At 43.5% G+C, this 24949-nt stretch overlaps 1 protein-coding gene across 1 annotated transcript in view; it reads left to right on the top strand.

Annotated features, from left to right (window-relative positions):
* The first annotated feature begins 290 nt into the window (after nt 1-290).
* STAT4 (signal transducer and activator of transcription 4) overlaps nt 291-24949 on the top strand; it is a 96760-nt gene continuing 72101 nt past the window's right edge. Inside the window, exons 1-3 of the mRNA XM_075934199.2 lie at nt 291-731; nt 8860-8988; nt 9846-9990. Of these exons, the coding sequence (XP_075790314.2) occupies nt 8861-8988; nt 9846-9990 (273 nt within the window). The 5' untranslated portion in view covers nt 291-731; nt 8860. The remainder of the gene's footprint in view (nt 732-8859; nt 8989-9845; nt 9991-24949) is intronic.

The raw sequence follows: 24949 nt of genomic DNA, 5'->3' as shown, positions 1-24949 counted from the left end.
GGATTCAAGTGTCTAAGCAAGCATTTTGGCAAACAAAAGTTGTTCATGACAATCTAACATTATCTTGATAATGGTATTTAAAATGTCACCGAGTCTTGGACAATAAAGGGGAAAATCGGTCCATTTCAAGCCCTGCAAAACAGAAGAGAAAATAATCCTGCGTTGTTTTTTTTTTTAAAAAAAGCTCGATAATAATGTTCTATTACTATCATCACGCTCAAAGCTTCCTCTGTGTCAACGCTGCTTCATGCTCGGCCCCTGCTGGTCCTACTGCTGCATAGGCAGATGGGTACGGGAGCGGCCCCCAAAACCCACCTCTTGGGGTGCAGCGGGAAAAGCGGCACAGACCCCCTGAGCCCACGGGCCAGCCCAGCGCCGCACCTGCCCCCTGCGGAGGGCTCGCCCGGTGCCAGTCAAGCCTCGAGACGACGCTGCGTTCCCCGGGGTCTCTTCTCGCGCCGGGGGAAGGACGGGCGCCCTGGCTGCGGGCTAGGCCGTGGGCGGAGAGGCGGGCTGAGGAGACCCGGGGGGGAATCCCGGGCCCGGGCCGAGCGGCGCTCTCCGGGGCGGGCGGGCGGCTGGGGAGTCCCCCCTCCCCTCGACGCACAGGAAAGCCGGGAGGCCGCGTGCGGGGCGGAATAAAGCGCGCGGCAGGCGGGGGGCAGGAGCCAGCCGCCCGGCGGAGCCCAGCCTGCGCGTCTCGCCGCCCGCCTGGGGGGTCCCTCGGACAGGCAAGTCGGGGCTGCCGCCTGCTCGCCGGCCGGGCTGCCCTCGCCCCGGCCCCGCCGGGGGAGTGAGGCGGGCGCCGCGGCAGCGGCTCAGAGCTGCGGGCGGGCGGGCGCGGGGGGCTCCCAGGGGGAGCGTGGCCCAAGCGGCTTGAACCGCCCCGGCCCCGCACCCGCGAAGGGCGAGGGCCCCAGCGGCGGGCTGGGAAGGGCAGGTCCCGTAGGCGGGCTCCGGCGCTGGGAGCTGAGGGAAAGGGGGCGCGGAGGGGACCGAGGCTAGCTCGTCTGAGGGGCGCCCCCTTCCACCCGCGCCGCGTGGCCGGCGGTTCTTTGCGCTTGGTTCAGTGAGGGCGACGGGCGCGGGCACAGCCTGGCTCGGGACGCTCGGGCGGGGAGTGCAGAACGAAGCCCCCTTCCTGGCGGGGCGACAGCCTGACATGGGCACCGAAAGGGGTGTAGCCCCCCGTGTTCTACCCCCACCGTGAAGGCCGGTGGGGGGTTGAAAACCAATTGGCCCCAACTCTTGAAAGAGACTGAACAGAAGTGGATGCTGTGGCACTGCTGTACAAACGGCATGCGTGCCCGTTAAACGGCTGTGTAGACCTAGGCCCTGGAAGCAGAGGTGCTGCGGGCACCTCTGGCTTCAAGGGATTTCCATCATATTCAGGGTTTACAGTTCAGTAGCTCTCCGCACCCTCCACCCCCACAATACAAGTTGTCCCATCACCTCTGTATTTACCTTCCTGTGTGAATGTTTGAAAGTTTCGGAAGATCGGCGTTTTGAAGCTCTGGTGCTTTCCTAACTCTTCTAGAATATATTTATAAAGTTATAGAATCATAGAATCATAGAATAATAGGACTGGAAGGGACCTCGAGAGGTCATCGAGTCCAGCCCCCCGCCCTCAAGGCAGGACCAAGCTCCGTCTACACCATCCCTGACAGATGTCTATCTAACCTGTTCTTAAATGTCTCCAGAGAGGGAGATTCCACCAAACTCTATAACATTATAGAAACATCCAAAGTCTGTAGCACAAACACTAATGATCTTAGCACACATACTATATGCGCCATACATGAAATATGAAGGAGATCATTGCGTTGCGACTTTAAGAACTAGGCTATTAGAATGAAGTCTTAACTATACTGTGCTAAATGCTTTGGAGTTAGAATCTAAATTAACTATATTTTCAGGTTTGGGGGTTTAATTTTAAAAAATGTTCAGTCCTTCCTGGAAAAAGGAAACTGCTTTTGGATATGAATTTGACTAAAGTGTGTGCTTCAAGTTGTCTTATGGTTTGTTTTCCCCACAACAGAAAAAAAGTGAACATGGCAAAGCTCTTTATATCCTGTGACTAAAAATGAAATGGAAAGAATGCCACAATGTGTACTGTTTTTGGTTGATCGGGATATGGTATATATATAAAAAAAAGCAAATCCATTTATAAGACACGTCCCAGTTGTGCAAAGCAGCAAAGGGAAACTTAGAGTAGGTTGTTGTATTCACAGTGGTCTCCTGGGATAGTGTAGTTTTGCTAATTGTCCTTGTGTACCTAGAGTGTGCAGGATCTGTTGAATGCATCCAGTCAAAGCACTGTTATGGTTCAGAGGGAGTGCACGGCTTTCACAGTCACTGTTGTATGGAATCAGCATGCATCTCACTTCACGTTCCCTTGTTTTACATGCCTGTCACTTTAAGGAAAAGGACTACATGAACAGAGCCAGCAGAATCTGGCAACCTTGCATGTGGGCAACAGTGAACAGAACACACTGTGGGACAGAAATTGAACCCCAATGGGTTGCCCACCACTGATGCAAAGGGTCATGCAGGCAAGTGACAATGTAAATAGAAACCTAAACGTTTATAAGACAGACCATATAAGAACATAAGAATGGTCATATTGGGTCAGACCATCTAGCCCAGTATCCTGTCTGATGACATTGGCCAATACAAGATGCCCCAGAGGGAGGAAACACAACAGGTAATCATCATGTGATGCCTTCCTGTCACCCATCTCCAGACAAATAGAGGCTAGGGACACCATTCCTACCTACCCTGGCTAATAGCCATTAATTGATCTAACTTCTATGACTTTATCTAGCTCTTTTTTGAGCTATAAAATTACAAAATTTTACAGTCCTTAATTTGGACCTGATTAGGTGTTCTTGTTCCAGTCAAAACTTCAGAATTCCCAAAAGCCATTTAATTCTATTAAAATTTTGCGCTCAAAATGCGTACTGAAAATAGATTCAGCTGTGTCTCTAAAGCCAGAAGGGACCATTGTGATTATCTGGTCTGACTTTGTCTGTAGTTCAGGCCGCAGAAGTTCCATGTAGGTGGGATGTGTGCATGTATGTCACCAGTCTTTACAGAGGCAAGAGACACCCAAAGTCAGCAGTATAGAAAGAATATGTGGATTTGGCTCTTTGTATGCCAACTGTATTAAGTTAGCAAAACAGCTACAGCGAGGGAATAAAATGCTTTTGTACACAATTTCCAGAAAATAAAATAAGTAGTTGGTAACATTTTATCTTTCACTAAATAGACAAAATGTAAAAGGGAGGAAGATTTGAAAGAGATGATATTGCACGGAGTTTTTATAAATTGTAATGATAACATCACTCTGGAGATCCTCTCTGGGACAGGCATAAGGATCTTGAACAAAACGGGGGTTTTGTGCAGAAAAAAAGTCCACATTGCTTCTTTTTGCGCAAAAGCCCCTTGCGTAAAAAGAAACAGCAGAAAATATGCTAATGAGATTGTGACCTATGCTAATGAGTCTCATTACCATATTTTCTGCCAGAAGAACTTGCAGTGAAGATGTAGCCTAAAAGATTATTGGCTGAGATTCTTATTCAAAAGTATTTTTAATTTTCCTTTTATTAAATAAAATGTAATGCATCTATAAAGATGTTTTAATACATTTGAATGACACTGAACTGTCATTTCATTGAGGCAAGAACTCTTTATAGTTTTGATGAATTTAGAGATTAACATTAATATTTTAGTATATCACAATTATATTAAATACTGTGTCCAGTGCTTTCACCTTATTGAAATAAAATGATTTAATTTCAAAGCAAATTCAGAACTGATTTTTTTAATATAAGGGTTTTCCACAGAATTGAAATTGTGTTTTATGATCATCTTTATCTAGAACTCAGAATAACATAGTGTGACTGAAAAAAGTTGAATTATCAATGTCACCTGAAAAGAAGTTTACACAAAATTTTGTTTTAAAGTTAGAAACGCAATGTGGGTGAGTTATCTTTTATTGGACCAAGTACTGTTGGTGGGAGAGACAAGCTTTTGAGCCAGCAGTGGGCAAATACTGGCCGGTGGGCCACATCCAGTTTGCTAGGGTTGGCCCCTGGTGGGCCACCACTGCTATATTTACCTACATCATCCCAGATACGGAGGATTTCAGATCCCATTGGCTGCAGATCAGTTTCCAGCCAATGGGAGCTGTAGGAAGTGGTGTCACAGTCCATGCTGCTTCCCGCAGCTCCCATTGGCTGGAAACAGAAATCCGCAGCATAGAGTAGCTGCAAGCACCCATATCTGCAGAGGTGCAGGTAAATATAGTGGTGAGGTCCCATCAGGAGGCTGACTATGGCAAACTGCTGTCATCTTATTGCCCATCCCTGTTTTGAGCTTCCTCAGGTCTGGGAAGGGTATTTAAGATGTGTCTACACTGCAGTTAGGCACCCTTGGCTGGGCCATGACAGCTGAGCCCAGGCTCTATGCAGAGCTGCCCCTTTAAAATGTTGCCTCGGTGTTCCAAAGGGGCAGTGCTGCATGGAACCCAGGGTCAGCTCTGTATGGTGCTGCCGCTTTGAAACACTGACACAGTGTTTGTGTGGAGCCCGGGGTCAGCTGGAGAGTCTCCAGCTGATCCCATGTTCCAGCACAGCATGCAGAGCCCAGGGTCAGCTGGAGAGTCCCCAGATGATCCCAGGTTCTGAGAAAATGTGCGCAGAGCCTGGGATCAGCTGGGGAGTCCCATGCTGACCCTGGGCTCAATGAGGGCGCTTGCACTTTGAAATGCACAAGAACCTCCATTGAGGACTCTTGTACATTTCAAAGCTGGCACACCATGTGCAGCCCAGAGTCAGCGGGACTTCCCGCTGGCCCTGGCTGCACGCGGAGTTCCGCATTCCTCCTTTGAAATGTACAAGAGTCCATGGGGGAAGTGCCTGTCAATAGTCGAGTTCTCGATGGAAACTCCATCAACTACTCGACTGGTAAATTACTTGATATTTAACATACTTAGTGCAGAATAGAAATTTTATGTGCACTGAGGCATGTGCAAATGTACACCATTGTAAAAACAAAAAACCTAGCTATGGGCACTCTGCTCATCAGCTGGGTGGCATTTGAATCTCTCCTGCGCAGTCACATAAATGCTTACAGTGAACACTGCCTGTGAGCCCAAATCAGCTGGCACGAACAAGCTGAGGTATCTAATTGCAGTGTAGACATATCTGTGTATCAGCTAAATACAAGACCAATCGAATAAAATATGCTAACTGTTTATACTGAATTAAGAGGCCATTAGACATGGAGTGGCCCATTAGCATCCTGTAGGGATAGGACAAAAAGGGAGATTATCTGGATTACAGATTATTGTAATGAACCATAAATCCAGTGTTTTAAGACCCTGGTTTTTAGTATCTAGTAAATTTGACATTAGTAAACAAAAATAAAAATGTTTCATTTTTACTTTTCCACAGTGAAAACTGTTAATCTGCATTTTCCTCTAAGATTGACAGTTCCATAATCAGTTTCTCCACTCAAAACACTACAACCAGCTGTAATTTTTGAGCAGCAACCAGCACCATGGGTTGTGAGCAGTTCCACTTACCACAGTAACATTGGATTTTCACCTGTGAAATCCCCTTGCAAAATGTCTACAGCATTGATGGATAATGATGTTTTACAACACAGAAATATACATTAAAAAATAAATCTAATTACCTAAATTTTCAGTCTCACTCTACCTCTTTTGTACCACTGAAACCAGGATACTGAGCTAAAATAGCTGGTTCCTTTGTTATCCTTTTCTGTAGCTCCTAGTGTATGGCAGGGGAAGGGAGGAATAGAGAGGGGTAGGCAGGAGCATTGGCTGAGGCATGATTCCAACTGGTGTACTTTAGAGCAGCCTCAAAGCTACTCTAATGTGTGCTTAGGGTTAAGGCAGAGAATCAAATATATAATCAGATCCCTAATGACCACTCCTCCCACACTAGTCTGCCCATTGGAAGTTGGAGGCAGCATGAGAATCTGGCCCAATATTTATAACCATGAAAGACTGTCACAATCCTACAATCAAATACTGTAGTCAATGTCAGTTTTACCTGAATATGGGAAAGAGATGAAGGTCTAATGACTTTCCCTCCTCCCCATGCAAGCCTGTTTGGTGGTCTATTTTTATTTGGCTTTCTTTCTAGTACTAAATTTACCTAAACATATAACTACAATCCCACGATATAATCTTCCACAGGCTGAGATCCTTCTAGGTGATCTAAAGGTTGAGGTGCTTAGTCTAAATATGAATTTCAGAGCAGGGAATTAGATGCCCTGATCCTGCCTAAATTTTCATCTCTCTGGGTATGTCTACACTACAAAGTTAGTTCGAACTAACGGACGTTAGTTCGAACTAACTTTCCTAGGCGCTACACTAGCGCTCCGCTAGTTTGAATTTGAATCGAACTAGCGGAGCGCTTAGTTCGAACTAGGTAAACCTCATTTTACGAGGACTAACGCCTAGTTCGAACTAGCTAGTTCGAACTAAAGGGCTGTATAGCCCTTTAGTTCGAACTAGTGGGAGGCTAGCCCTCCCCAGGTTTCCCTGGTGGCTACTCTGGCCAACACCAGGGAAACTCTATGCCCCCCTCCCGGCCCCGGACTTCTTAAAGGGGCACGGGCTGGCTACGGTGCCCGTGCCAGGTGCAAGCCTGCCAGCACCCAGCTAGCAGACCCTGCACCTGGCACGGCACAGAGCCACCCACCCGATGCCCCCCAGCCCACCCCCTCTTGCCGGGACCAGGCTGGCGGCTCCCGGGAGCTTGCCCTGGACCGCAAGAGGCGGGCACCTTCCTGGGCTAGTGCGGACATCGTGGACCTCGTCCACGATCTCCGCACTAGGCACAGGAAAGTGGCCGTCTAGGGCAGGAGAGCTGCCAGCCTGGCCACCCTAGAGCAGGTGTGCATGAAAATCAAGGGGGTCCACTGAGACCCCCAACCCTGAGCCCTGAGCTTACAATGGCCGTCCTGGGTCAGACCAAAGGTCCATCTAGCCCAGTAACCTGTCTGCCGACAGCGGCCAACCCTAGGGACCCTGGAGGGGATGGACCGAAGACAATGACCAAGCCATTTGTCTCGTGCCATCCCTCTCCAGCCTTCCACAAACTTTGGGCAGGGACACCACTCCTACCCCTTGGCTAATACCACTCCATGGACCCAACCTCCATGACTTGATCTCACTTCCCTTTCAACTCTGTTCTAGTTGTAGCCTTCACAGCCTCCTGCAGCAAGGAGTTCCGCAGGTTAACTATTTGCTTTGTCAACAACAACTTTCTCTTACTAGTTTCAAGCCTGCTACCCATTCCTTTCCTTTGGTGTCCTCTAGTCCTTCTTTATGGGAACTCAGGAAGAACTTTTCTGAATGCACCCTCTCCACCCAACTCCTGCTTTTAGAGACCTCTATCCTGTCCCCCCTCCGTCTCCTCTTTTCTAAGATGGACAGTCCCAGTCTCTGTAGCCTTTCTTCATCTGGGACCTGTTCCCAACCCCTGATCATGTTAGTTGCCCTCCTTTCTCCCAGCCTTTCTCTTCCCCTCTCCCACCTCCTTTTCCCAGTTTCCCCCAGTTTTTTTCAATAAAGACAGAGTCAATGTTGGAAGAAACGTTATCTTTATTTTGTACATCAATAAGAAGGGGGGCTAGGGAAGGGTATGTGGAAGGAGGTGAGGGAGGAATGGGGTACGAGCCCCCGATGGGGAGGACTGGGCTGGCTCTGCGGGCTTCTGGGGGTGGAAGCTCTCCTGCAGCCCCCCGATTGCCCCCTCTCCCCAGATGGCAGCCTGCGGCAAGTGCAGCCGGGCTGATGTCCGAGTGGTGTGATGTGCCCAGTGTGGGTACTCCGGGCACTCCAAGCCTGAACTTCTTTGCAAGCGGGGCACCCCTTAGAACTGTGTGTCCGGGGTGGGGGTCGGGACCCTTTAAGCGCAGCCCTCGGCTAGCCTGAGACAGCATCTCCATGCTCTAAGTCCTCCTCTGATGCCCTGCCGGCACTGCTTCCGGCCATCCTTAAGCCCTGTTCAGAGTCCACTCAATGTGGACTTGCTAGTTCGAATTAGCAAAACGCTAATTCGAACTAGTTTTTAGTTCTAGACGCGTTAGTTCGAATTAGCTTAGTTCGAATTAACTAATTCGAACTAAGTTAGTTCGAACTAGCGCTGTAGTGTAGACGTACCCTTATTTCCTAAGGAGATTTCCCATTCCTGGGTTTGGACCCAGTGTGCACACAGTTTATTGCAGTTAAAGATGTACTAGAGCAAGATCTAGCACCCTCAGTAGAGAAAAGAATGGTGTTCTAAAACCAGCTGAAGTAGATAAAATACAATAACAAGTGTAATATAAAATCACACTGGTAATTAATCAAGCCAATGAGGGCACCTTCCTACCAGCTTACTAGTCTTCTTGTAAGTGATAATATCTGGCTTTGTGAACTACTTTCCTGAAAAGGGAAATGCTGTGAAAAGAAAAATTACCCTTCTATCTGATCTTTTTATGATCTACTTTTATGAGTCTTTCACATAGCAACCAGGGAGAGAAAATCATTTACAATAAAAGGAAAATGTGTGAAACCACAAAAATCTGCAGGGTACCCAGATAGGTATAACACCTGAAACAACTTTTTCTCTTTTTAAAAAACTGAATAATTTACTATGTCAGATGGACAGTGGCCATTTGAAAACAGAAAAATTTAACGGGGATAGGGGGAAGAGAGACTCTGAAATTATGACAAAAGACAAACATATGCCAAAGAGAAATGATGCATATGTTATGTGCTTGTGTAGTATTAAAGATTATACATTAAATATTAAAACAATTTCACCGTTTCTTTTATAGTATGTCTCAGTGGAGTCAAGTCCAGCAGTTGGAAATAAAATTTTTGGAACAGGTAGACCAGTTCTATGATGATAACTTTCCCATGGAAGTCCGACATCTACTATCCCAGTGGATAGAAAGCCAAGATTGGTAGGATGAAATGTTCTTCTATCTACTTAGATTTGATTGATGGAAACGTTGTTCTTTATATGGGTAGATTTTTAGTGTTTTTGCTTTTGAACTGTGCAGGAACATGCTTTCCAAGAAAAGTGTACCTTTAGTTATGTGTGAAAGGCCATCTTATTCACATAGCATGTTGCCCTTTATCTATATGAGGGATTCAGAGAGAGTGAAATATTGAAAGTGTCAATATTTTCACTATATTAATTTATGAATCATAAATTTCGATTTGTATATATTTTATATTGGGGCAGATTTATACTAAAAATACTAATTAGAGTTCAGGGATCTCTTTCTTGCATGATTTTTTTAATACATCAAATACCACATGCTTCTTGAAATTCTTTTTAAATAAAAAAGCTGAATCTAATTTTATCACACTTTTACTGAAACAATTTTAATGAAGATAAAAAAAGCTTAATATAATCAGATAATACAGTCATCCAAGCTGTCATATCTTTTAGAGCTTAAATTTCTCTCTCTTTCAAACCTAATTTTCAGATGTGTTTGAACAGGAGATTTTTGTTTGGGCTCATCTTTGTACTAAATATATTTGTTATTAGCATATTAACATCATTATTTTTTGCACGAAAAATAGTTTTAGGATTGTTTGTTTGTAGTTTGCAGTGTGAAATCGTTCCATCTACTCTTTGCTCCAAACTCAGTGCAAGAAGCCAATTAACTTTTAAAAAGTTTTACTTGTTTCCTTTAATTCTGAATTTTTCACCAAGATGCAGATAACTTGCATATCAAATAACTTGACATTTATCATGACATTTTTGTTCCTATACATGCATATTTCATGTCCATAATTTTGTGTTGTATAGGGAGGCTGCTTCCAACAATGAACCAATGGCAACAATCCTCTTACAGAATTTGTTAATACAACTGGATGAACAGTTAGATCGTGTTTCTCAAGAAAAAAATCTCTTATTAATACACAACCTGAAAAGAATCAGGAAACTTCTTCAGGTAAGATAATTAACCTCAGATTACCCTTAGACAAATGTGTATGGTTTCTACCACAAAAATCTAACACTGTTGAAGTCAATTCAGTTCTGTTTATCTTTTAAACTCTGCTCATTATTGTAGTAGCTAAGCAACTATGGAAAGATCAGACTCTACTATCTCCAGACAAGATTAAGTTGATACTTGTTATGGACAAATTCTGTTCTCTATTACACTTATGGAGTAATGTATGTTTTCAGTGGAGACTGCACCGGTGTAGCACCAGAAACTGGGACCCAGAAGCTTGATAATACACACAAATTTCAGTTTTTGCAAAAGAAGTTTTGTAACCAGAGTTAATTTAATTATAAGTGCAAATATTAGTAAAATGGCTAATTATCTGATGTTGGGCATGAAAGTAGGTATTTAACTATGAATAACTTAATCCCGGAAGAATTCTGTGGCAAAAAATTGAAAATTCTGCACACAATATTTTAAAATTTTGCAAATTTTAGTTGTTTGTATAACATTACACAATCATCCATGCCTGTTTCAATTATTTTGGTAATTTTTTTTAAAGTAACAGTACAAACAAAAATATTCCCACAGAAATAGAGTTAAAGAAATCCTGTGACATCTCAGTAAATTCTGTTTCTCTGTCCCCGCACCCAGATACGTGCACTCCTCCCTTCCAGAGCCCTGCCATGGCCTCTCCATCCTAGGGTATGTCTACACTACAAAGAAAAGTCGGAAAAAGATACGCAAATTGCAAACTGCAATTTGCGTATCTTTTTCTGCTTTTCTTCTGTAAGAGGCATTTCTATCATTTAGCCCATCTACACGGGGCCAAATGTTGGGGAAAAAAACCCCTCTTTTAGAACATCCCGTCTTCCTCGTAGAACGAGGTTTACAGGGATACTGAAAAAACGCGTCTGGTTTTCTGAATTTTTTTTTTTTTTTTTTTGGAAAAGCAGATGCATTCCTTGGACACAGCAGATATATCCAGGAAAAGCTCTGCAATGTACACATACTGGGGCCCTCAACACCCATTCCCATACTTCCCAGGGATCCAGAAGGAGAAACAACATGTTGCTGGGTCCCAGCCGTGCTTGTGTGTTGTTTCTTGTGCACTGTCATCTCCTTCCCTCAAGGTGTGCAAAGAATTCAAACCCCTTTGGTTCGAACTAACGTTACTCCTCTGAGTAATGCAAGGGGTTTGACTTGAACTATCGCGTCCTGGAGCGCACTTTCTGGTTCGAATCAGCTGGCAAGCGGAATAATGCGCAGGCAAAATTATGCTAATGTCGCATGGGATATTTAAATCCCTGCTTCATTAGCAATTTTGGTCGGCTACATTTGCATCCCTAGTTCGAACTAGGAAGCAAGTGCAGACGTACCCATACTGTCTTCTATGTGGGAGCTGGGCTCTACCAGTTCCCTTGGCCATTTAGTGGCTGCCAACAGCAGTGCAGTCCATTTCTGTAGGGGGGAGGAAATTGTGCACAAAAAACATTGTGCTGTGTCACAGAATTCCCCCAGAAGTAGTACACAAGACATTGCAGACACAAAAATGCAGGCATAATGATTTACAGGTGAAAAACTATAGCCAGCACTGGACATGAGGCTTTATAGCTGTGGTTTTAAACCTTTTTTCATTTGCAGACCCCTAAAAATTTCAAATGAAAGTGTGGACCCTTTTAATAATTAGACATAGCCTGCAGATCCCCAGGAGTCTGAGGATCCCAGGTTGAAAACAACAACACTATAGCGTATAAATCTCAGTTTGATGCATATCTATTACTTTGTTTTTTGTCAGGCTTAAAGATTTTTCCATCAAGCTTTTGCACATAATGATATTTCTTTTTATTGGTTGAAGTTAGTAAATATAGTCTAATAATGTTTATTTATGGTAAGAATTCTGGGGAAAAGATAGCGTTTAGTTAATGATTTATTTCCTGTTATAGCTGTGCCTTCTATACAAAACAGACATGTAGCTCAGGTTCATGAAAGGTTTCTTTCCCTTCTTTGATAGTGGCATGTTTCCTACCGAACTGCAATGACTGTTATAACTCTTGCAAAGTCTTATCTTTATTACATGTACTGCAATGGAAAATCTTACCATGACACTGCCAATCACTTTGTTCCCTTTATTCATTATGTTGATGGTCTCTTAGAAACTTGACTATTTCCATTACTACTAACTTTTCCTCTTGCATTATTCAAACACTGTTTTTCTCATGTGATTTTCATGCAACTTGAAATTAAGGTCACTTTTTGTTTTCTTTCTTGTTTCTGTATCAACATCATCTGTAAATTCAAAACAATGAGTTTAGATAATGGCTTGTGTACAATGTATTGTTTGTCTCTTGGTCCTAAGACACACACAGCCATAGCTGCATCACTCACCAGAGGCATTCTCTCTCTGCAGGAGCCTGTATATAGGAAGCATGCCTCCTATGGCATTGCAGTGAACAGTCCTGACTATATTTTGCAGACTGCACAGATATGCATTTCCCATAGTCACTAAAGATGTTAAAGTGTGTTTAATAAAGAAAACATGTAACTTCGGCCATTACACAATTTTACGTGGAGGAGGAGAGGCAGCTCCTGGGAGCTGCTGCACACGGGGAACTGGCTTTTAAGTTCCCGCCTCCTCCCCCCTCCGCCATGCTGCTGCATCTGATACATACCAGGAACCTGAGTGTAACTGAAGGTTAACCTGTGAGCCCAGGCTCATCAGCTAACTGTGTACATGGTTACACTTTCACCTCCCTAATAGTCACCTGCACCAGCTACTTGAGTACAGGGATTTGTCTGTACTTTTATTCAGACTATGTTTTATTTGGTTTAGCTCTTTAAGTGTTTCCCTCTTCTCTCTGCTTCTGTGTATATGATAAAAAGAGTATTACCATATGCTAAAAGGGCAACCAGCTCTAAACAAATGTACAGTCTAGATAACCTGTAAGATAGAAGACAGGCACTCAGTTCTTCAATGTATGTATATTAGGACAAATAACAAAGGATGAATATAGGCAAGCAACATGGGAATGCAGGGGCAAGATTAGAAAGGCAAAGGCACAAAATGAGATCAAACTAGCTACAGGCATAAAGGGAAATAAGAAGACCTTTTATAAATACATTAAAAGCAAGAGGAAGACCAAGGACAGGGTAGGCCCACTGCTTAGTAAGGAGGGAGAAGCAGTAACAGGAAACTTGGAAATGGCGGAGATGCTCAATGACTTCTTTGTTTCGGTCTTCACGGAGAAGTCTGGAGGTGTGCCTAACGTAGTGAATACAAGCAGAGAGAGGGTAAGTTTAGAAGATAGGATACACAAAGAACAAGTTAAAAATCACTTAGGAAAGTTAGATGTCAGCAAGTCACCAGGTCCTGATGGAATGCATCCCAGGATACTCAAGGAGCTGATAGAGGAGGTATCTGAGCCTTTAGCTATGATTTTTGAAAAATCATGGCAGACGGGAGATTCCAGAAAACTGGAAAAGGGCAAATATTGTGCCCATCTATAAAAAGGGGAATAAGAACAACCCAGGAAACTACAGACCGGTCAGTTTAACGTCTGTCCCAGGGAAGATAATGGAGCAGGTAATTAAGGAAATCATATGCAAACACTTGGAAGGTAATAAAGTGATAGGGAATAGCCAGCATGGGTTTGTGAAGAACAAGTCATGCCAAACTAATCTGATAGCTTTCTTTGATAGGATAACGAGCCTTGTGGATAAGGGAGAAGCGGTGGATGTCATATACCTAGACTTTAGTAAGGTGTTTGATACGGTCTCGCATGATATTCTTATTGATAAACTAGGCAAATATAACTTAGATAGGGCCACGATAAGGTGGGTGCATAATTGGCTGGATAACCGTAGTCAGAGAGTTGTTGTTGCTAAATCCTGCTGGAAAGGGATAACAAGTGGAGTTCCGCAAGGGTCTGTTTTGGGACCCGTACTGTTCAATATCTTCATCAATGATGTAGATATTGGGATAGAGAGTACGCTTATTAAGTTTGCAGATGCTACCAAACTGGGTGGGGTTGCAACTTCTTTGGAGGATAGGGACATAATTCAAAATGACCTTAGCAAGTTAGAGAAATGGTCAGAGGTAAACAGGATGAGGTTTAATAAAGAGAAATGCAAAGTGCTCCACTTAGGAAGGAACAATCAGTTCCATACATACAAGATGGGAAGCGACTGTCTAGGAAGGAGCATGGCGGAAAGGGATCTAGGGGTCATAGTGGACCACAAGTTGAATATGAGTCAACAGTGTGATGCTGTTGCAAAAAAAGCAAATATGATTCTAGGTTGTATCAACAGGTGTGTTGTAAGCAAAACTCGTGAAGTCATTCTGCCGCTCTACTCTGCACTAGTTAGGCCTCAGCTGGAGTACTGTGTCCAGTTCTGGGCGCCACATTTCAAGAAAGATGTGGAGAAATTGGAAAGGGTACAGAGAAGAGCGACAAGAATGATTAAAGGTTTAGAGAACATGACCTATGAAGCCAGGCTTCATGAACTGGGCTTGTTTAGTTTGGAAAAAAGAAGATTAAGGGGGGACATGATAGCGGTTTTCAAATATCTAAAAGGGTGTCACAAGGAGGAAAGAGAAGATTTGTTCTTCTTGGTTTCTGAGGACAGGACAAGGAGTAATGGGCTTAAAGTGCAGCAGGGGAGGTTTAGATTGGACATTAGGAAAAAATTCCTAACTGTCAGGGTGGTCAAATATTGGAATAAATTGCCAAGGGAGGTGGTGGAATCTCCCTCTCTGGAGATATTTAAGAACAGGTTAGATAGACATCTGTCAGGGATGGTGTAGACGGAGCTTGGTCCTGCCTTGAGGGCGGGGGGCTGGACTCGATGACCTCTTGAGGTCCCTTCCAGTCCTATTATTCTATGATTCTATGTTTAGATAGTAGCCTTTTGCATGTGTGTGTATGGAGGGAAGAACAAATATCCTTAGGTCTTGACACCGCTTCTGGGAAAGATACTGTACTGTGCCTCTTGGAAGCAGCAATACCAAAGAGGCACATTATTTGGGGGAGGCAAAAGTGCCTGTGAGCCATCTTTTGTGCCACCTGGATTCTGAGCTGCCCAGGGTTTGAAGTGATGATCAGAATATATTAGAACAACCCCACGAGCCTTATGTTCCTGTTTGGATTCTATTGTCTTGCAGCCTCTTGTGGCTATATTGAAATGTCTGTATGCTACTGGAACAGCATATAGGGTCCAAAGCAGGATGCAGAATTGACCCCAGAGTCAGCCTTTTCCTGCCCCACAGCTATGAGCAGATAGAAATTGCATAGAAGTTTGGAACTCCATTGACTTCAGGAGCTTGTAGGATTGGGGTCTAAAGCTTGACAAGACACTGTTCTGCCTACTAAAATGATCTCAGTCCTAACCTTTTTGGTAAATATTTCCATTTGAGAAAAAGAGCAAAAGTTCTCTCTATTAGTAACAATGTTGACCTTTCTCAGTTATATCACGACAACAAAGAACCGATTTTTTTAAGATAACAAGCTGCTGATATGGTTTCAGAATAGAAATGTCAACCACCAGACATCCAATAGCACTTTTGCTATTAGATCTTTTTCCTGATTTTTTTATATGACCTTTAATAGTAAAACCCACAGTCTAGCCTGATTTCCAACTACTGCTGGCAGGGGTTCAGAGCAATTCTTTGAAATATTCCTAACTGTAGATAAATCTAATAGCTGGTAGCACTTTTGAAAAGATAAACTGTAACTAACACATATTTTGTTTAAAGTATTACCTGTCAGGTCGTATAGTTTGTATAATACAATTTCTGCTTAAATGTTTAACCTAAATACGTGTCATAGGGCAGAATTCCAAAGGTCCAGAGTTTTTTATATAGATCCTGGATCTTCAGTTATCAAAACGAATCCCTCTCGTTCTGTTGGACAGGTGACCAACCACTACCACAGCTGTCACCAGCCAACACATTTGTTATATTCTATTATTTGTCAGTCACTGAAAATGTACTGAAAGCTCTGTGGGACATATAATAAAAGTAATTTGTCCTCCAAAGATAATGAAGTATACAAATCACATATGGGAGAGTAAATTTGGCATCTTTTCTCAGACCTATTTATGCTCTAAGATGGGCCAAAATCCTTGGGTGCACCAGACCTTTGCTTTAGCAGCCTTGATCACGGGCAAAAGTAGGAACAAAGACAACACCCCTCTAACTTGTACCAACTTTCAGCGGCCCCCTCAGGTTGTTATTCCAGCAATATGTTCTGGTGTTGGGACGCATGACACCTCCTGTCCCCACGTACCACCAGTGTCAGGGGAAAATGGGATTGGGAGGGTAGGTAATAGAAGTAGGGAGAGTTTCTATAGACTTAAATGGGAGATGGGTTGTACTCTTACTGAAAGAGGAAAAATATATTTGCAATTTGTCTTTTCCTTCCTGATGTTTATGTGAACAACGTTGGTCTGTTTATCTCGGAAGGTTATTGCCCACCTCACTTACTCTTGGCTTTCTTTAGTGTAAGATTTCTTTGAAATTTCTCAGTTCACTCCTCTTCCTTCCCCTTTACACCACACACACACAAACAAGAAGCTATCCAACCTCAGCACATGATCTGAAAGTGTAGCTTATTTATTATTTTAAGCACAGTTCTGTTACTGCTTTAAAGAACATTTTGTCAAGCTCGACAGATCAGGAAGCTATAATTTCTCTTCAAGTATAAAAGCTTCAGCAGTCTGTCCATAGCATTTACCGCTGTGCTCCTGTGTGGAATTAGTTGGAAAAAACTAGAGGCACCAAAAATATATTGAAAAACAAAAAATGTTATGGATTTTTTCCCCTCCCTATTCTCCTGCTAGATCTATACTGAGTGACCTCTACCACAGAACTTTGCTCTGTGATTATTGTTGATCATATGCAGTGACTGTCCATCATGAAAGCATGTATTTCTCCTGACAACACACTCATGATCTTATTTCAAGTGGCAATAAAACTCTTGCTGTGACCATTCAGAGTCTTACACACATATTCCAATATTCATGACTGCCTTCTGTCAGCAAATGAAACATATATCCAAGAACAAAAACACAGCTGTGAAAGTCAGCCTCATCCGCAGGAACACACAGAAGCACCTGTTCACAGAGGTTCCATAGGAAGAGAGCAGAACAATCAACTCAATTTACCAGTCTGGGTCTGAAGAGCCCTATTTACTAGAGATGCTATTTTCCATTGATACTTAAAACACGTTTTGATATCTTCCGTTATAAAAAGTTATAATGTCCGTATTGTAGACCAGCCTTAGGGACACAGTGCGCACACATTACAAGTGCCTTGCACAACTGTTTTCTAGGTGGCAATGAAATATTGAGTCAGGATTGTTTGGTTATTGTAATGATCTTGTGGTTCATTAAATAATATTTCATTCTCATTCACTGGTTTAAAACTAGCAAACTGGAGAGGAGCTCTGCTGCACCCAGCCATACTGTGTTCCCAATCCTTCTCATCAAGGCATATCTCTAAATTCCCATGGCATGATACTGTCCCTAATGAGGGAGCATCTCTAAATTATAATGTTTCTACCACTATTTCTCTCCAGTTATGTTCCTTGCTCTGGAGAGAAGTTGAGTCTAAAGGTTACAGACAGTGCAGCCAAATACATATATTTGGCACGTTCAGTCTGAAAGGCGGTATGGCTATCAATGAGACTGTGTCTCCCATACTCAAAACAGACTTCTCTTTACAGCTCTTCTTGAAATGTCTTTGTGCAACCTCCCAGTTGCTTAATATGTAGAGATGCATGCCTGCTAAGCTAGCAATGTGATACCTTGCTCACTAAAAAAAAGTTATGAAACACACTAAATTATTAAAACCAGTGTGAGGAGCTGACACTAGAACTTATGGTCTCCATGTAGCCCAGCACTCTTTCCTTGACCAAAGTGATGCTGCTGCTCATTCCCATCTAGACCTCAGGTTTTGAGTATGCTCAGTGCAGATGGCATGAAAGTGAAGTGGGGAAGCATGCTCAATTTAACTTATGGCTTGGGGAACTGAAGCATACACATTGTAGATGGAACATTCAGAGAGTTACCAGTAAACCTTTAACAAGTTCTGCTCAGAAAGTATAAATGATTATTTTCAAATGTGACTTTATGTAAAAAAGAAAAACATCTGAGTACCTTTAGGACAGTTTGCATCATACACCACCATCAGTCATATCTTAAGGTCATGCTCCAAACCATGAAGAAATTAGATTTCAAAGAAACAGCTGAAAAAGCATTTAATTCATTATTTATTTCAAGTTAAATAATAATAATGATTGTAGGAGATGCTGGAAAACAGATTTGACACATTCTTCCTACTAATCACTTTAGGGTCTCTGCTCCTGATTTTCTGTTTGGGTTTACTCCCGTAGCCTTTGATTCTCCCAAAACTACTTGAAAAGCAGTGAGGGATTTTCTTTCAGGGGTTTCTTCCCTTAGCCTTCCACCCTCCCGGGCTAACCCACAAGGCAGTGGGGGCGGCAGCCTTATTTAATGGCGGGCTACGCACGCCATGTCACAACGCCATCATTGGGAACATGTGATTTTTTTTTTTATATCAGTATGATGGACGACAACTGATGTCCCATCACACCCTGGTAGCATTGCCGCTGCTGGTCCGCGGCTGCATATTAGCATGATGAGACGTGTATTTTGCAGCAGACCTCTCACAAGAGAGGCCGCCTCCTATCCACCACCTAGAGATGTGCCAGGTAGCAGGCAGCTCTGCTCTCCCATTACCAGGGACCTTTTGTCTTTCTTTTGGACTTAACTGGAAGGATCGAGAGGGGGATGGTGTCCTTGGGCAATGCACGATCTCTATATTATCTGCCCAGGCAATGCAGCAGAAGACAACATGGAGAAGACACTCCATCCTTGCTGTTAAGCTTGGTCATAACACGGAAAGTGGCAGATACCGGTTATAAGCCTTCCTAAATTGGTGAAGAGGAAGATGCCAGGGGTCACTTTTGATGGTGGGAGGAGTCATCGCACTCCACTGGTCAGGTACCTCCCGCCTTAAGCCGGGCAGTCCCCAGATAGTTAGGTGCTCACCCACCACGTCTGCCCATCTCATTGGGTGCATGGGACTAGACCAAAAGTCAAAAAGCAGATGAAATCATGTGCCTAGCAGTAATAGAAAAACCTCAAATTTCAGACTGGGAACATGGGACGTAAGAACCATATGTCGTGGACTTCAGAACGATTCCGATGATATGACCATAATCATCAGAAAATCTGCGCTAATAGATCAACAGTTCATCAGGTTGAACATCGATATTGCTGCCCTTCAAGAGACTAGACTTGCCAATTCTGGATCCATAAGAGAGTCCCACTGCACCTTTTTTTTTTTGGCAAGGAAAACAGTAATGAAAAATGCCTGTATGGAATTGGTTTTGCCATTCGCAATTCGCTGCTCAAGTCAATAGTCACACCTAGTGCTGATTCCGAACGCATCATGACTCTTCGACTATTCACTGAATCAGGCTATGTCAACTTCATCAGTGCCTGTGTAGCAACTCTGACAACAAATAGTGCACATAAAGATCACTTTTATGAGAGCTTGCTGAAAATAGTTGATTCTGTCTCATCAAGTGAACAACTTTTCATCCTGGGAGATTTGAATGCGAGAGTGGGCATTGATACTTTATCATGACCTATTTTCCTGGGACATCATGGCATCAGAAAAATGAATAGAATGGTTAAAGGCTACTTGTTCTATTAATGAACTCTGCATAACAAACACCTTCTTCCCTGGAAAAGAATGCCAGAAAGTTTTTTGGCACCACCCACGGTTAGGTCACTGCATCAACTGGATTTTGTCCTAGTGCAAAGAAAGGACCTAAACTGCATAAAGTCCACAAGTACCTATCATAGTGCTGACGTGACATTGACCATTCCCTCATTGTCAGTAAAACAAAATTAAAAGCGATTCAATTGAACCACACCGAACAAAAAGCCAAAAATTAACTGTGTGAACACAAGGAATAGTTCTAAATGTGAAGACTTTGCCAAAGACTTTGCAAAAAAGTGGGAAGAGAGTGCACATGTAGAATCAGTTGAAGAAACATGGCAAACTCTTCATAGCGCTATTTATGAAGCAGTCCGTGAAGCTTTTGGCGAAAAGAAGTCATCCAATAAGGACTGGCTTGAGGAAAATGCTGACAGATTGATGCCCCTCTGGGACGGGGCGGCAGAGCCTCGCACTTACAGCTCTCCCCTCCTTTTGGGGGATGAGTGGCAGGACATGGTGCGGCGCCGGCCGTTGCCCCGCGCAGCTGAGCCGAAGTGGCTGGACGGCGCATGTCCCGGCGGTGCTGCGCAACGGATCAGTTCGCCTGGGGTTGTTGGGCAAATGTACGCCACCCCAGCTGATGTGGGCGACGGCGGCACCACGCAAGGGGCCACAAAGGGAGGCGTAGGCGGACGATGCGGGACATCACCCGCTGGCTGCGGGTTGGGTGATGTCAGTGGGGACGTCACAGGGCATCCTGAGGTGGAGGTTGGGAATATAAGAGGGAGAAGGGAGGAGACACGGGGAGAAGACAAAGACATGGAAGGGGAAGAAGAGAATAGGCGAAGGAGGGAAGGAGGACTTACAAAGGGAGTGAGACCAGAAGAGTCAGGGGAGAGAGGGAGCCCAGACAGAAAAGGGCATGGCAAATCCCGGATGCTGGAGGGAGAATGCCAAACGGAAGTGGAGCTGGGTGAGCCAAGACGGGGAGGAAGTGGCCCAGGCCAGGACTAGGGAGGTAAGCCCGCGGACTGGTGAGTTAAGGGTTTACGCCCCACCAGTCAGGTCACATGAGGGAGTCGTGACTCTCCTACTACCTTAGGGCCCTGGGTCCGGACTCAGAGGGCAGGCCCGAGTCCCCCTTCCCCTCCTCCAAGGAGCACTATCCTGGGTAACGGAAGCAGCTTTTTTAGCGGCTGATAGAGGAGTAGCCCTGTAAGGCCTGACAGGGCCAGTGACTAGAGGCTCAGACTGGAGAGGCCTTTTCACACCTTCATAAAGCAGAAGAATGAAGCATATCTTGAATACATAAAGAATCCATCCGACAACATGAAGGCCAAACTACAGCATGCAAAAGGCCTACTCCAGAGAGAGATCAGGCGCTGCATAAATCAGTACTGGATAGATATTTGCAGTAATATCCAGGTTACCTCCGATATAGGAAATGCAAGAGCCATGTATGAAAGTCTTAGAAAAGCTTTAGGTCCCAACATTACTAAGATTGCTCCCCTAAAAACTAAGGAGGGTATCTCAATTACAGATAAGAGCAAGCAAATGGACAGATGGATTGAGCACTATTCAAAGCTGTATTCAGAGGAATGAAACATCATGTCAGAAACTGAAGACTTCATTCCCACTATGGAACAAAGCAAGCAAGCAAGAACTTGATGCCGTGCCAAGCAAGCTGGAACTGATAGATGCTATAGACGCACTGTCAAGAGGAAAAGCGCCAGGCACAGATTGCATTCCTGATGAGGTACTCAAGTACAACAAAAACTGTCTCATTCCTCCTCTTTATGACCTCCTTCTGAAGTGCTGGATAAAAGGGGGAATACCACAAGATATGCAAGATGCAAATATTGTCACCTTATATAAGAACAAAGGAGACAAGGGAGATTGTAACAACTATCATGGCATATCTCTCCTTAGCATCGCAGGTAAAGCTTTTGCAAGAGACATCTTAAGGCACCTCCAACTGTTGGCTAATCGCATATATCCAGAGTCAGAGTGTGGTTTTTGTACAGGAAGATCAACCATCGACATGATCTTCTCCCTTCGCCAACTACAGGAGAAGTGCCATGAGCAAAATATGCCACTTTATATCTCTTTTCTGGACCTCACAAAGGTGTTTGACACTGTTAGTCGACAAGGACTTTACCTTCTACTTGAGAGAATAGGCTTCCCACCAAAACTATTGCAGCTGATCATAGCTTTTCATGAGTGTATGAGAGCTACTATCCAGTTTGATGGATAGCTTTCAGGTGAACACAGGAGTAAAACAGGGCTGTGTTCTTGCCCCAACCCTATTTAGAATATTCTTCTCAATCCTCCTAAGCTGTGCATTCAAGAACTCACATGGCAGCATATACCACCACACAAGATCTGATGGATCACTTTTCAATCTGACTAGACTGCGGGCGAAAAGCGAGATAAAGAAAGTGCTTATCAGAGAACTGCACTTAGCTGATGACGCTGCTATTGTAGCTCATAATGAAACACAACTCCAGGATCTTATGGCCCAATTGTAAAGAACCTGTCAACAATTTGCTCTTACCATCAGCGTTAAGAAAACTGTGGTCCTTGCACAAGGTAACACGACTCCACCATGTATTATGCTAAATAACAACCCTCTGGAAGTAGTTATGAAGTTCTGCTACTTAGGTTCAACCGTAATTAGCAACTTGTCATTAGATGCAGAAATTAACATTCATATTGGAAAAGCGGCTACTATTTTCAGCAGACTAACAAAAAACGTGCATGGGTAAACTCAAATCTCACAAGTAGAACAAAGATACTTATCTACCAGGCATATGTGCTGAGCGTTCTTCTCTATGGATCAGAAACATGAACCACCTGTGCAAGCCAAGAAAAACAACTTAGCTCTTTCCATCTCCATTGCTTATGCAAACTTTTGAACATCAAATGGCAAGATAAAGTTCGGAATGAGAAAGTAGTATAAAGAACTGGAATGTCAAGCATGGGGAGCCATTCTGCATAACAGAAGGCTACGGTGGCTGGGTCACGTGAAGAGAATGGACGATAACCACATCCCAAAGAACATTTTTTACGGAGAATTGGCAGAGGGAACAAGACCAAAAGGATGCCCTAAACTCCGTTTCAAGGACTACTGCAAAGCTGCTTTTGTAAAGTTTTGGATAGACATTCATAGTTGGGAAAACCTGGTAATGGATAGAAATACCTGGCGTCAACACCTCCACCAAGGATAAAAGCACTACAACAAGACTTTGGCAGAAAACCAGAACAGGAAAAGAATGAAGAGGAAAGAACAGATGATAACAACTAACACTACTACAGCATGGAGCTGTACTTACTGCAGCCGAACATGCCTTTCTTGCATTGGTTTATTGAGCCACACAAAACATTGCAAAAATGAATGAAATAAATGAAAATCAAATGAAAAATGAGTCATGTCCTTTTTTATCCTTCAACTTTAAACTGGCATTGTATTTTCAAATACATTATTCTCCCTACCAGCAATGTGTGGTTAAATTTGGTGCACGGGAAAAATGAACAGAGACTGACCCAGTATATGATGCCTTTGAGATATAAACAAATGAAGAACACTCAGAAAGGCCCAGAATCATTCCTACTTGTTCCCTAAGCCAAACTTTACCCTCTGGTATTGAGATACATGGTCCTTAATTAGAACTGTTCAGATTTGATATTTAAAAACAAGGAGTGATATAAAGTCAATGATTTTTAATAGGGCTGTCAAACTATTAAAAATTTTAATCGCACGATTAAAAACATTTAATCATGATTAATCACATGCAACTCCCCTTTCAAATGCCACTGTGGCGTTTCAACAGGGCAGCGCTGCATAGAGCCTGGGGTCAGCTGGAGTACCGTGCTAACCCCAGGCTCCAGGCAGCACTACCCCTTCGAAGCACTGCAGTGGCATTTCCAAAGGGCAGTGCAAGGCGGAGCCCGGGGTCAGCTGGAGAGCCCGGGGTCAGGTGGAGTACCCAGCTGACTCTGGGCTCCATGCAGTGTTGCCTCTTTAAGGCTCCGGAGTGGCACTTCAAAGCAGCAGCGCAAGCAGAGCTGGGGATCAGCTAGAGTCCCCTGCTGATCCCTGGCTCTGTGTTTCAAAGCTTCTTTGAAGTTCCAGAGCGGCAATTCAAAGAGGCAGCGCAGCATTAACTCCTGCGATTAATATGTTAATTTTTTTAATGTGTTAATCCTGTCATGTATTAATCTCAGGCGTTAGCACAGGTCAATTGACAGCCCTAATTTTTAAACAAATCTGGAGGAGTTCTGCTTAAAAATCAGTGTCATGGTGTAACCCACAAAAAGGAGATATTTCATGGGGAAATTAAGGTAATGCCGTTATAAAGTAATACCTCAAGAAATTGAATGCAAATGGGAAGGAGAGCTACTCCACCTATTTACCATTCAAACTCTTGGTTATTTAGTATATTATTGGACAAAATCTTGATGTCCCAGTTAATACAAAACTTTGATTGAATGTAAAGGAAGTATAAGCACTAGTCAGCTGGGGCAGGATGTGAGGGGACATGTAATGGCATTTTTTTCTGAATAGCAATCTAAGTATGCAGGGCTAGCCATAGATCAAATGATGACCCAGCTGTTTGGCACCCCCACATTTGTTAAACTTTACAATATTTTATTTTTATTGCACTTGTAGCCTATTTCATAGTCATGATATGCATGCATAATTTTATCCCTGTCATATAAGTCAATACATTTGCATGCCTGATCTGTAAATCTATTTATTCATGCCATATATAAGCAAATAAAATATCCTTTCCTTTGTGCTTATAGAAACTCTTTAATTTTAAGACTATTTGAACTGTACTGACATCAATACATTGAACTGTGCAGCAACACTGGGTGGATCAGTATTAAATAGTACTACAGTATATGATAGTCTTAGAATATTAAACCTCGTCCTTAAGTTTAAAAGGATGCTTTTCTTGCCTTCACCTTTGTGAACTGAAGTACAGCATCAAAGAGTTCAAAAGACTGTTCAATGGCATTTTAACTGATAAAATAGTGTGCAGTGTAAGTCTATCCTCTGCCATCATCAATCAAAGACATATACAGGCAGTCCCCGACTTATGTCGGATCCGCAGTTACGAACGGGGCTCGCCCCGGAGGACACGGACTGCGGGACCTCGCGGTCCTGCCGCCCGTGTACTCCGGGGCTTTCTCCGCGTCTCCCTGGTCTGCAGA

The sequence above is a fragment of the Pelodiscus sinensis genome, chromosome 7, assembly GCF_052426305.1.
Source record: "Pelodiscus sinensis isolate ZL-2025 chromosome 7, ASM5242630v1, whole genome shotgun sequence".
In the NCBI taxonomy this organism is placed as follows: Eukaryota; Metazoa; Chordata; order Testudines; family Trionychidae; genus Pelodiscus; species Pelodiscus sinensis.
Note: the sequence above shows the minus strand (reverse complement) of the source record. Positions and strands in the feature narration are given on the sequence as shown.